The 13,275-nt window shown below is 39.5% G+C and overlaps 1 protein-coding gene across 1 annotated transcript in view; it reads left to right on the top strand.

Moving 5' to 3' along the window:
- The window catches only part of MAPK10 (mitogen-activated protein kinase 10), a 192,912-nt gene that overhangs the window by 128,320 nt on the left and 51,317 nt on the right, over positions 1-13,275 (top strand). The window contains exons 5-9 of the mRNA XM_013957369.2: positions 4,328-4,457; positions 5,839-5,897; positions 7,480-7,618; positions 8,886-9,051; positions 12,252-12,323. Coding sequence (XP_013812823.2) covers positions 4,328-4,457; positions 5,839-5,897; positions 7,480-7,618; positions 8,886-9,051; positions 12,252-12,323 — 566 coding nt within the window. The remainder of the gene's footprint in view (positions 1-4,327; positions 4,458-5,838; positions 5,898-7,479; positions 7,619-8,885; positions 9,052-12,251; positions 12,324-13,275) is intronic.

Genomic DNA, 13,275 nt, shown 5'->3' with positions numbered 1-13,275 from the left:
TGATATATCATCAATACTAACCTTGGTGTTCCAAGGTAAGGATTTTGTGTAGCAAGCACCAGAGAGAGGACTTAGATGTGGTATTTGTAATTTTATTGTAGTAAAATGCATAGTTGGCTGTCTGTAAACAAAAGCTTCTCTCTGGTGAATAGAGAAAGCATCAGAACTATTAATTGACTCAGTGCAATGAATTCGTGTATTGACGTCTTCAAGTAGTTGGACACCTTCCATTTGACAGGGGGCAATGGTATAACTGCAGTCAGGATGCTTATATCTCAAAGTAAATGTGCCTGTACAAAGGACCATTTTAGCCGGGTTTTTTCCTCCATAGCTGATGAAGCAGCCATTATAGTACATAAAGGAGTAGGAATGGATCATGAAAGCCAAAGGGTTTGGTTTTGTGATTTTAGATTGATGCTTTTGTATCTCTTGCTTTGACAGAGAAAGAAAAATCAGAAAAGTGGAGAAGCAGAAGACAGAAGATGGAGAAAATGGTTACCTAGCCAAATTTTCAGTATTATTATTTTCTATCTCCTAGTCAGTGATTTTATGATGTAACTAATGAGATTAGAATGTAAGAACAGGAAAGATGATTTAAATCACTCAAAGTACTTTTATGTAGCTCAGATGAGTCTGATGTAGGCTTTGCTTTTTAAAATGAAGTTGTGGATGATCAAGCATAGTGGATTGTTATCTCAGAAGTTTTTCTGATGAAGTTAACTTGCAATATGCGTGTGAACGATAGAGACAAAACATTTAACTGTCGAAAGACGATGTTTTTAAACTCCTTTGGCTTTGCTTTTGTTTTTTTGTACTAGCTGTATGGAATGAGGTGTATTTTAGTCTCTGCCTTTACCATGCTTTGTCCTGACTGACCTAAAAGAGAACGGAAGATACAATTCTGTCGGTTGCTACAGGAGGTTTGCTTTTCACTAGGCACTATTAGGCTAGGAATCACAAGTCCTGTTCTTTCTAACATAAATGTTGTTGTGTTCAGTATAGGTTTAGTTGAGTGAAATTCTCTGACCAGAGTAAGGTAAAGTCAGACTGGAACTTTTATAGCCTTATCACCCAAGTTGTTTCATATATGCTTTGGCTACTGAATGCAATGTTTATGTGTGTGCCTAGCATTATTTTAGTTGGGTCATATAAGTTCTACACCTTGTTTATAGGTAGAGAAGAAAGAGTTGTTACAGTTGTCACACAATCACTGAGGTTGGAAGGGACCTTTAGAGACCATCTGGTCCTATCCCCCTGCTCAAAGCAGGGTCACCCAGGGCAGGTTGCCCAGGACTACGTCCAGACGGCTTTTGAAGATCTCCAAGGATGGAGACACCACAACCTCTCTGGGCAGCCTGTTCCAGTGTTCCATCACCCTTACAGGAGAAAATTGTTTTCTTATGTTTAAATGGAATATCCTGTATTTCAGTTTTTGTTCTTTTCCTCTTGTCCCGACAGCAGATGCCACTGAGAAGTTGTTTGCCTCCATCTTCTTTACTCCCTCCCACCTCCCATCGCATATTTTACACACGGATAAGATCCAGCCCGAACCTTCTCTCCTCCAGGCTGAAAAGTCCCAGTTCTCTCAGCTTCTCCTCACATGAGAGATGCTCCAGTCCCTTCATCATCTTTGTGGCCCTTCACTGGACTCACTCTGGTAGCTCCATATCTCCCTTGTACTGGGGAGCCCAGAACTGGACCCCACACTCGAGGTGTGGCCTCCCCAGTGCTGAGCAGAGGGGCAGGATCACCTCCCTCGACCTGATGGCAACACTCTTCCTAATCCAGCCCAGGATGCCATTGGCCTTTTTTGCTGCAAGGGCACAGTGCTGGCTCCTGTCCAGCTTACTGTGCACCAGGACCCCAAGTCCTTTTCTGCCAAGCTGCTTCCCAGCCAGTCGGCCTCCTGCCTTTACTGGTGCGTCGGGTTGTTGCCTCCCCAGGTGCAGGACTTTGGCACTTCACTTTGTTGAGCATCATGAGAAGTAAGGCAAAATTACCGGTTTACAATTTGGGTTCCCCAGTGTGCTTAAATTAGCAGATGACCAAAATACTGGATGCTGAAAACAGTTTGCCTTCCCCACAATAATTTTCAAAATATGAAAATAAATAAATTCTGTCTACAGATTAGCTGAGAAATTCTGAAAAATGAAAATGTGTACGATAAACATTCAGGTCAGGGAGATGAAACATTGATAATGTGAACAACATCGTTGTACATGTTGACGATGTTATCAATATTGACAGTGTTGATAATCTGAGGACCTTTTTTGTTCAGTATTTTTACATTTTTATTATAAATTAACATTTTCATCTGAAATAGTATCATATGAAAATATTAAAAGGAAATTTCTGACAATTTCAGAAAATCTGATATGGCAGTCATCAGAATGATTTTTTTTCTCTGAGCATTTTCTCAGGGGAACTCCCTCCATCTCCTTCCCCGCCCTGCCCTGCTGTATTTCAAAAGCTGAATAAAGCATTCTTCACAACATTCATAATCATCTCTAGTAATCAACTATTCTTATTTGTGGGCTGTATTTGGTGTGTTCCTGATGTAGGAGTTGTGGTGTAGTTGGAAACCACACAGGGAATGAAAAGAAATATTTCAATACATACATTGCTAACACTTTTTAAATTTCTTTTTGGAGCACTTGTAGATTTTTGTTGGCTTTGTGACTAAGCTTTTGATGCTTGCTTTCTGCTGTGTACTTGGTTGGTAAGACTCTGCAAGTGAATGTCAGTGAATGTCTACAATAAGCAGGGATTAACAGAAAAAGACACAGGAGTCTGAAGATTTACACTGGCACTGAAAAGAAATCATTATTGTTAGAACAGCAGATGGGTAGCGAGGCAGAGACGGTGTTGGGGCTGGCTACAGGACATTTTCAAAACTTCTACCTCTCTTTGTGAGTTGAAGAGAAAAGAAAATCTGTGATACTTGTATCACTTAAAATGTAGCTTATCTTAAGAGCTTTGCAATTCTGCATCATTGCATGTTTTGCAGTGTAGTAACTTTGAAATGGCATGAAATAACATTTTTCTCTGAAAAACTATGAAACAAACTTTCAACTCAGTTCCTCTTTTAAACAAAAAAGGAGAAAAGAAAAATAGTTTTTGCCATTTTCTTATTTTCTGAAGAGTTTAGTAAAAGAGACAAAGGAAGCGTTGAGTTTAAAAAGAGATATTGATGGGACAGTGTGAATAGCATTAGATTTCTAACATTAAAGGAAATCACACACATCCTTGTTCTCCTCATGTGTCCACGTTATGTTCTTTCACAGTGGTTGAATTTCAGGAGATCGGTGCTCTAGTTAACAGTCCATGGTTCTGATGACAAGGTGTTGACAGATGCCAGCTGGGTTCAGTTGATTCATCTCTTGGGAAATACACTGTTGTTCATCCTGGAGTAAGAAAAACCTTTGTGCCAGGCTTTTCTTGGTACTCAGGAGAATCAGGAAGAGGGTCCAAAGATTGTTGGTTTTGGAACATTTTTGAGAAGTACCGTCCTTTGTAAAATGTTGAAGTCAGAATTTGCCTAGTCAGATTTGAACCACCAAAATAAAAATGGTTCAAAGTCTACAGAAGGTAGCACTTATCAAAACATCTGAGGATTGTGCAACATATTTAAAAGTTAAAGGAGACTTTTAAGAGTCTGGTTTTAAGAGCCTCCTTTGCAAACAAGAGCTGTATTTTTTTTGGTATCTTTTGATTTTCATTTTTTCTTCATGTGTTCGAATTTTTATCTAAAGCATATTTAATCAATTTTTCATTATGGGGAAATGGTTCTGGTTTCAGGTGCAATGTGATTGGAATCCTATGATGCAGTCTAGAAGCATGTTGAATAACTTCATTACCTTAGAATTATCATAAGGAAAAGACGGAAAATTTTCTAGGTACAGGTTGGGGAATTGTTCACTGAGCCATTTAGCAAAGGCGTCCTTAATCCAGACAGAAAAAGCAAAAGCCTCAGTACACAGAGGAGGAATTGCTTTATGAAGCAACTTGTTTTCTGTTCTGTAATAGCATTCAGTTTTTATTGTATTTTTATTGGAGGCTATTTAATCTTTTTTTTACCACCCCTTGAAAACAAATGTTAGTTTCCTATGAAACTGGAGGTCAGAAGTCACGGTGCATGCTCTCTTCAGCTGGTATGTGTTTCCTGTTGGTGTCTTCTTTTCTTCTACTAGACACTCTCTCCTTCTTGTCCCCATATTTTTTCCCACGGGGAAAAAAAGGAATAGTAAACTTCAGGCTCAGGAATTTGCCTTTAGAATTGAAGAATATCCTCTAAAATGTATAACCCTTGTGTTTGTAATTGCTGCAGTGCTGCATATGATGCCATCCTTGACAGAAATGTGGCCATTAAGAAGCTCAGCAGACCATTTCAGAACCAAACTCATGCCAAGCGAGCTTACAGGGAGCTGGTCCTCATGAAATGTGTGAATCATAAAAACGTAAGTTTTCTGTAGGGAACCAGAGAAGTGGTATGTATTTTGATTTGTTAGGAGGAAAACTTTTATGTTGGATGCCTCTTTAAAAAAGAAGCAATCAAAAGTAAACTCTTCTCAAAGGTTACATTTTTTCTGATAATATGTGCCCACATAGGAGAATGGGGATCTTGCATGTACCTCTGTAAAGGCAATGCCAAATGTGGATGTAGCTATGTAGGATTGGGGGGGACAGAGGGGAGAGAGCAGAACAGGTTTTCATTTACTCCTTTTCCAGAAGTACATAAGTAATTGCTGGAATTTTTGCTCCATCCTCCTGTCACTGGGATTTCTGACTCAAAGCAGTGTCTCTTGAGTCAGAATACCCATGCACAAGCATCACTCCTTGTTCTGGACTTCATCTGAAACCTAGTATCGTACAGATGTATTTGTTGAACCACTACTGTGAAGGTTGTCTTAAAATTACTGAAGGAAATTAGGAATCAAAACCACTTTTTCCATTCTCATGTATTTGTATGTCGGTTAATACTGTGCAGCTGGAAACTCTGAAACCACAACACGTTTTCCTGTTCCTTTTAATCCCAGAGTTCTTGTTGAAGTGAACAGTCCTAGGCAGGTTTTTAGTCTTTCCTGCTTCCTGCACCCACTACCTACTGGATAAAAATTTAGGCTCTGTAACAATTGAAAATATTCCTACACTGTAGTGAATAGCTGTCCTAGGGCTGTATGTTAATAGTACCCATCTATCTATTAGTTGTAACTGTCTGCCTGACAGTACATTCACTTGCTTGTTGTAGTGGGAGGTATGCATGGCTGCTCCACAAGGGACTTGCTGAGGATTTTATTTTCCTCCAATTCCTCTGTTTCAACTATTCCCCTGGTGCCATACTTGTGTGCCCCTTCCTTTTCATAAGGAGTGAATGTTTCCACTGTTTGCTGCATGTTTGCTCTTGCCTCAGATCCTGAAATGACTATTACTCTGCATGCAAAGCATAAATGAGCTTCAAAAGCGTGGTGTAAGGTGAGGTCTGACACTGTTTCTCCATCACAAGTTCAGATGGAAAGAAAAAGGAAAGGCCCTAAAATGACAAAAAGCAGGGCTTCTCACCTGTAGTCCCCCCTGCCTTGCTCTTCTGGCACTGACACATCCTTACGTTTTCACTGTGTTGGTCAGGGCAGTACCTGCCTCTTTCTTATTGCCTTGAATGGAAACTACCATGAGTCAGACCAGCGCATGGGGCTTTGAAAATGCAGGGATGAGCAAGTGGTCATCCATGCAGGTATAAATTGAGCAGTGAAAAACAGAGTTTAACAAACATTTCAAAATGGGTTCAACTGCTTATCTATATCATTTCTCTTCCTCCTTTTGTCTTACTCTGCTTTTCAGATTATCAGTTTATTAAATGTCTTCACACCACAGAAATCTCTGGAGGAGTTCCAGGATGTGTAAGTAACACAGGCAGTAATTAAATGAAAGCTTTAGAGACGTGTGGGGTAGTACCATGAACAGAATAATACACTGAAATACAAAAGATGTGAGCCCCTCTAAAAATGACCCCGTGTAGGTTATGTTGCAGATAGCTAGATATTCTGCATTCCCATATTCAAAGCACTTTCGACATTTAGCAGGTGCAAGATACTGCGTTACCTGTGTGCTGTAAGACTGTGCAAAACCTACTCATGGCTCTTCTTGAGAGGGTTGGAGTATTTGTGTTTGCCTTCAAATGCAGATGAAGGAGTATGAGCAGTTAAAGGGGCCTATGTTCTGCTCTTTTGTGTTATTAGTTTGCTTGGGAAATGATTGTTTGTTATGTAACTCCCTGAGGTGTGTGAGGTTTTGAAATGCAGGAATTCACTTTAAAATAATTCCCTGTAAAAGGGACTGATGTGACACTTTCCCTCCCTTTCATATTTACTTTGTAATAACCTTTGACTGCATAAAATGATCTGCCTGGGGTACTAGTGCTGGGTGTAGAGGATAACTAGCGTCTCCACTGAATATTGGCCTATTACACAAGGAGTACGTAGGTAGTATGCATGTGCCTGGGAGGAAATTTTGAATGGTCAATGTTTCATGTAGCTGTACTCCTTTTATCTTTCAGTCTTTCCCATTTGCTTCTGTACTCTAATATCAGTGCTGATAAAAGACAGATAGCAATGGTTGGAGTTAGGCGAGTGCCATTCTGGTTTTGGTACACGGGTCTTCTGCATCATGTTGTCATTGCAGACTTGTGCAGAGTTGAGAAGGTAACTGTAGTGTTAGAAGATAAGTCATGCAGCTCACATAGAAATAGAAAGCTAGTTTTCCACGAAGTTTGAGCAAGCTTGAATGAAATGTTACAGTTGAGATTCAGCTCTGCTTATTAGATGCTTATTAGATGTCTAGTAAGAAATGAGCTGATGTGTTAACCATGTTGACTTATCTCTAATGGGGATTGGGTTAAAGTCCTGCTAAGGTTATCAATCAAGCTTATTTATCAAAAGCACAGGACCAATTAATTGTAATGAGAAATATTTGAAATCATGAATTCTTATGAGAATTTTGGAGACATTTTGCTTGGGGATGCTTTTTTAGCCTCTCAGCCATCTCCACTCCTCTGTGGCTCCTAAACATACTGTGGTAGCCATTCCTCATAATGATCAAAGGCTGAGCAACCTTGTCATTTGGTGCTTGTGGCTCTTCTGTGTTTTGTCAGCATGTTTCACTGTCATGCTGACTGTTTGCCCATGTAGAGTATGATTTCTGTAGTGGGGAATGGAATGTACTGAGTAAGGCCCAGCAATACACTGATTTTGCTGGGGCGCTAACAGAAGATTGACTATGCAGCTAGAAGGTACAGTGAGAGACAAACCACACTGACATAGTTGTGAGTGGGCTCTAGGCTAAGCCAGTATCCAGCTATTACCCTCATTCACCAGAAATAAACTAAGTTTTGAAGCAAGAAAAGAGAACGTTACTTCTTGAAGACAATGCTGTGGTCTCTCTGCGGCACAGGCAATAACCCCTTGACTTTGCTTTTTCGTTCAGTTACCTGGTAATGGAGTTAATGGATGCCAATCTGTGCCAGGTCATTCAGATGGAGCTGGACCATGAACGAATGTCTTATCTACTGTACCAAATGCTCTGTGGCATCAAGCATCTTCACTCTGCAGGAATTATTCACAGGGTAAGGAGCTTTGGTTTGAAACTTATGGCACCAAATCACATCATCATGAAGACTTTAGAAACCAGTTGAGTTTCATGCGTACTGTGGATCAAAACCCTATCTCCCAGTAAAAAGGTTGCAAATGTACTAGTCATAGTTCACCTCCTTAGCAGAGTAGCATGAAGTTGTGTTAGGAATGAGACTGTTTGTCAGCTTAATAATCAAACAAAAAGGTAATGAGCTTTTAAGAAACAGATAAGCACTGGAAATCACCAGAGTGATCATAATCTCTGAAACAGGTGTAGATAAATGTTTTTCCTCCTGAAACTGCAGCTGGCTACATTGACCATGCGTAACATTCAAACGAGTTGATGTTGTTGTGTGGTCAAAGTATTGCTTGATAAAGGTCCACGGAGAGCAGTGAGGGCATACGGAATTGGCTTTTGCCATCATTTACATATGCTACAATGAACTAAAAGACTTCTAGGCGTATATTAAATGGATCCTGTCATTTTACTTTTCCACCTAAGAGTGTTGTGTCTGCTAAGGATGTGATACCCCTGCCAGAGGTAGTGATATGTGTGACTGTTGATAGCAGAGTGAATGATTCCTGTGACTGTGAGCAGGAGGGAATCCTGAATGGGTTAAAAATATCCATGAGCCAACTTCTTTATTAAGATGCGCTTTTACTAATTTGGATTTTCCTGCTGAAAAAAACAAAACAGAAAATGTTACCCTTCCCATATGAAAAGAAGAGAAGGGTTGATAAAATGGGTTACAAACTGGATGTTGCTTTACAATATACAAAGGTCTCCTATCTCAGGATGACCTATGTATAGAGAAGGATGATAGACTTGTCTTCAAGATAGTCTTCAAGGAAAGGTTGAGTTGAATTACTGCTATAAATGAAGCATTAAAATATCTCCCCATGTGCAGTTGGAATGCCTCTATTAGGATTGCAGGGTAAACAAAGTAATACTCAAAATAATACCCTAATACTGAACCTAGTTCCTTGAGTTACTAGATGCAGTTAATTTAATACCATTAGGCTTCCACCATGCAGATAAAACCCCAAAGTATACCAATATAGATTATCTTCCAGAAGGGGTTGCTAGAGAAACAGTAGCGAAATGGAGTGCCGTGTACTTAAAAGTGACTTCTGACAGTAACTGTCAGTGTCAGAGGAGTGAAAGGATATTTGAAGGGTGACCTAAAATACTGATCTGAATCACTAAGACCACCTGACTTTATGAAGGACAGTCATACCTCTTTTCACTGTCTTTTGCAGGATTTAAAACCAAGTAATATTGTGGTAAAATCTGACTGCACATTGAAGATTTTGGATTTTGGACTGGCCAGGACTGCAGGCACTAGCTTCATGATGACTCCGTATGTGGTGACACGTTACTACAGAGCACCAGAGGTCATCTTGGGAATGGGCTACAAGGAGAACGGTAGGGCTGCAATTTCATAGCAAGCACAGTGCGACCTGAAGTATAAGGTCTGCCTCTACAACTGTAAGGGGCACCAGAAGGAGAAAAAGAAAATGTAACAGGAAATGACATCTTGAATTTAAAAGGCAGGTGATTTAGAGCAGTTTCTCACTGTTGCATACTGCAGCTACAGCCTGTATTTGGGATGCGATGTTGGTGAATTTAACGGTGTGGGATTACGGGTTAATGGGAAGCCTATGATTGGTCACTGTTGAACTGTATAAGTATAATTAGCCCTTTCTGACCAGAATGTGTTTGGCTTCTGTGGCTATGAAACAGTTTGGGAACCGTTAGGATTGCTGAGTGGATGAAATGTTCTAAATTTGGGTCTGGGTCTCTGAATTGTTTAAGGGAGAAAGAAGAGGTGCAAGCTAAAATGGGGAATCCTGGACTTTCCAGAAATTTCCAAATCTGGAGCTAGCTCTGAATTTCAGGAATGTTTTCTGTCTTTATGATAGGTTTAACTAAGGTCCCAAGTTTTGCTCGCAGGTTTCTTGTGGTCAAGATTTAGATCTAAATTTTGCAGCTTGAGTCTTTTTCACCAAAAGTCGAGTTGGAGAGAAGAGCAAAAAGATGAAACTAAAAAACATGCATCTAATTTGTATGTAATCTCCCTAGATTTGTAGATATGGTTTTGCTGTTAACAGTCTGTGAGGTATCTGGATATCTCTTGGTCCCTTGAAAGACTGTGAAAAGCAGTTAGGGAGCATGCACTTACTATAGAGAAGCAGGTAAGGAAGAGTTCATGTTTTGCAGGGGATGAAGGGAAAGCTTTATTTTATAAGTGGTTCCCATTTTGTAATTAAACTGAGAATTTCATCCAAATGTCAGGCAGACTAGGCAGGAAAGAAGGGAACACAACATGTAATGGAGAAAATCCACTATGACTGATTCTGCTGCCAAAAGCTACCATTTTTCTGTTACATAAGGAGACTTTTTGATGACAACTGTTAGGGTAAAACAGCAGAACCTCAAAACTAGGAATTTATTTTAAAAGTTGCCTACTTATTTCAAGTTGAAGAGGCTAATTCACATGCAAAAAAACTTTGACTAATAGCCAGCTGCATTCTGTGAGGGACGATGAAACTGGGTTCTGGGGCTGACTCCTTTACTTAAGTGATAATACAGGCATGCTCACAAAACCTCTTCCAAAATCAGGAAGTCTTTGCGTGAATTGTCTGTAATATTTATGAGTTTATAAAACAGATTTTAATAGGAAAGTGTACACTAGAGAATTAATATGCAGAGTCTAACCATTCACAATAATGACTGAAAAAGGAACAATCTTCTTTAAAGTATTTTATACTTGATAATTTTGATGTGTGCCATTAGAAATCTGAAGTAGACTCAGCATGCTTGTCATAGTTCCTTACTCCAAATATTCAGGATTCCTTCTATTGTGAAATGAATTATTTTGCTTTTATTATTTTTTTCTCTCCAAACATTTAATAAGTGATTACCTTTGTTATTATTATTGTCCCTGAAAGGAGAGAGAAAGCACTCAGTTTTCACACTATTAAAATGACACCAAGAAACTTTTGTGATGAACTGAAGTGCCCAGTTGGAGAGGTACTAAGAATGTACGCCATGTTCAGAGGTCCTGATGAAGTGCCCATTGAAGTTAGCATAGTGGCTTTCTTTGGCTTCCGTGGGCAATGAATCTGGCTCAAGATGAACGATCGTGTCTCAGTTGTACAAAGGGAAAATAAAAACAGTAAACAGTGGAAGAAAACATCTGAAAATGAAGGTCAGCATGTCCGAGGATCTGGTCTGCTCCCAGGCTCTGATCCACTTCCCAATGAAGTCTACGGAAAGGGTTGGTTTTGCTCCTCTGGTCTGGCCAATGTTGCCACATTACTGAAGCTCCCCTACTTTTTTTCCCCCTCATTGTGTACACTGCCTGTATAAGGACTGTTCACTGCTTTCATTTTCTTTCTGCACTTGGTTGGCTGAAGATGCATAATTATCACCAGTTTGCTGCACTTCCTTTGGAAGGTCCCCAAACCGTCACTATGAAGAAAACTCTACCACCACCTCAGGCATGCTCTTGCTGTCCTATGCCCCTGATGCCTGTACCCTCCTTTTCCCAAATGGAACATTTCACCTTTATTTTGTTTTACCAAAAAATAAGTTGTTTGTTTGTTTCTTTGGTTTGTTTTTGTTTGTTTTTGAAGGATAAAAGGGAGAAGAAAAAGAGGAGAAACCCATTGTATAGCTCAGATATGACCACAAAATGAGGATTCAAAGCTGGGAAACAGGGTAGTTTCTTAAAAGAGGTTTTTCCCCTCACATTGAATCCCAGTCTTTTCTTTCTGCGCACACCGTCTCATTATGTATCTAGCCTTTTTTTTATTGTAAGACTTGACAGGAAAAAAACCCACCCAAGTCAAACAGATATGTAATTATGTATATTGCATCTAAAAGCTGAAGACAGGATCAAGAAGATAAGAAATGTTCTTAATCTTGTTGATACTTGTCCTGTGAAGCATTTATTTATTTTAGCGTTTATTTTGAGTACCTACGGAGTAAAAAGCAGAGTCCACACAGGTCATGCTCCCTGTTTCTTTCCAGGCAGTAATAGCTGCGGGACAGCCTTATGCAGCGTAGGTGGAGATCACGAAGCAGGAGTTTTAGAAAAGTGTGCAGGATGGTATTCATCCATGCAGCCTTTACTCCTGTGAGCGGTTCCATTTGGAACTTGTTGTGTATGACTGCAGAAGGAGGCTCTCTCCTGCAGGATAAAGCCCATAAACTGCCTGGTTGCAAGTGGGATTTATTCCAGATGATCACTGGGTTTTTTTCTGCTTTTGCTTTTTTCTTCTAAAGAAAGATTTGTGGGCTTTTTTTAACCATACACTCCATGCAAACCACAGGTCTGTGTAACTGTTACTTTACTTGCTAGCTGTGGGCCTTTTCCCAACAATATTGATATTTTAAACTTCTTCCTCTGTTGCTCACTACCATTGAGCTGACTGGCACAGCTTTAACTTATTTACTTATTTGTTTTAGCTTTTGTAGAGATGTGGGGAAAAAAAACAACAACAAAAAAAACTGTACTGTTCTGATCAACCTGCTCTTTTTCCCCTCCTTTAGGAGTGAAATGTCTTAGTTAACTTTGCTTTTTTTCCTCCTTCTTCACTTCCCTGTCTCTACTGTTCTAGTGGATATATGGTCTGTGGGATGCATTATGGGAGAAATGGTTCGCCACAAAATCCTCTTTCCAGGAAGGGACTGTATCCTTGTGCCATTTGCTGCAGCTTCACCTATTATTTGTTCCTCTCCTCCACCCCATCCCCTTTAACATATAATGAATATACCAAGACTGTAAAGATAGAAGCAAAAAGTTGAATCCCAGAGGTATGAGTAAGTGGAAATAACTCTCTCCTGATATGAACAAAAATGAAAAACAGATACACAGAATTATTTCAGTCAAATCGGTTATTTTAATCTGTAATCGTCCCATTTTATGTAGTCCGTATTTCATACTAACATGCAATCTGGAAAACAAGCATTATGGTTGCAAATTGGATAGCTTTACTTATTGGTCATTCTTTAAAAAATATGTGAAAATGGAAAAAAAACATCTTAACTTGGCCCGTCTGGTTCCTGTAAATCTGTTTTTCTGCTTTCATGTTTTGGAAATAGTGATTTCATAACATTTGTGGTGACATCACCATCTTTTGCTTGCTAATGCATCATGGATTTGGATTCATCTCAGTGCTGTATGGGCTCAGAGTTGAGTCAATACAACATTTTTTTCTTTAAAACAAAATGAAGAATTTGACTCGCCCAGTTTAAGACAACCGTATATCTGGTGTGGTTTCCAAATTGGCCTGAAATCAGGTTCTGTTGATTTAAAAGTGGACTTTCCTTCACTTGCATGAGGTCTGTGTCATTAATAAAACTGTATCTCCCTTCCGTCTTGTTCTTCTCATCTTAGGTGATATTATTTCACCACTTCTAAGGTGGTGAAAGCAATATTAGAAAATGAAAACAAAAGAGGAGGTGTCTGCTTAGCCTTCAGTTTATCACAGGCTAAACCAGCCAATCTGCCTGCGATAACTGGAAAGGGTAGGTAGTGTATATTTTGCCCATCAGAATAAAAATGCAGTAACATAACATGTTTTCTGCTTTCAGAAACAAAAAGGCAGATTAATTTCAGCAGGTTGGCAGAAAGACACCATA

Source organism: Apteryx mantelli, chromosome 5 (assembly GCF_036417845.1).
Source record: "Apteryx mantelli isolate bAptMan1 chromosome 5, bAptMan1.hap1, whole genome shotgun sequence".
NCBI classification, from domain to species: domain Eukaryota; kingdom Metazoa; phylum Chordata; class Aves; order Apterygiformes; family Apterygidae; genus Apteryx; species Apteryx mantelli.
This window is presented reverse-complemented; position numbering and strand designations above follow the sequence as displayed.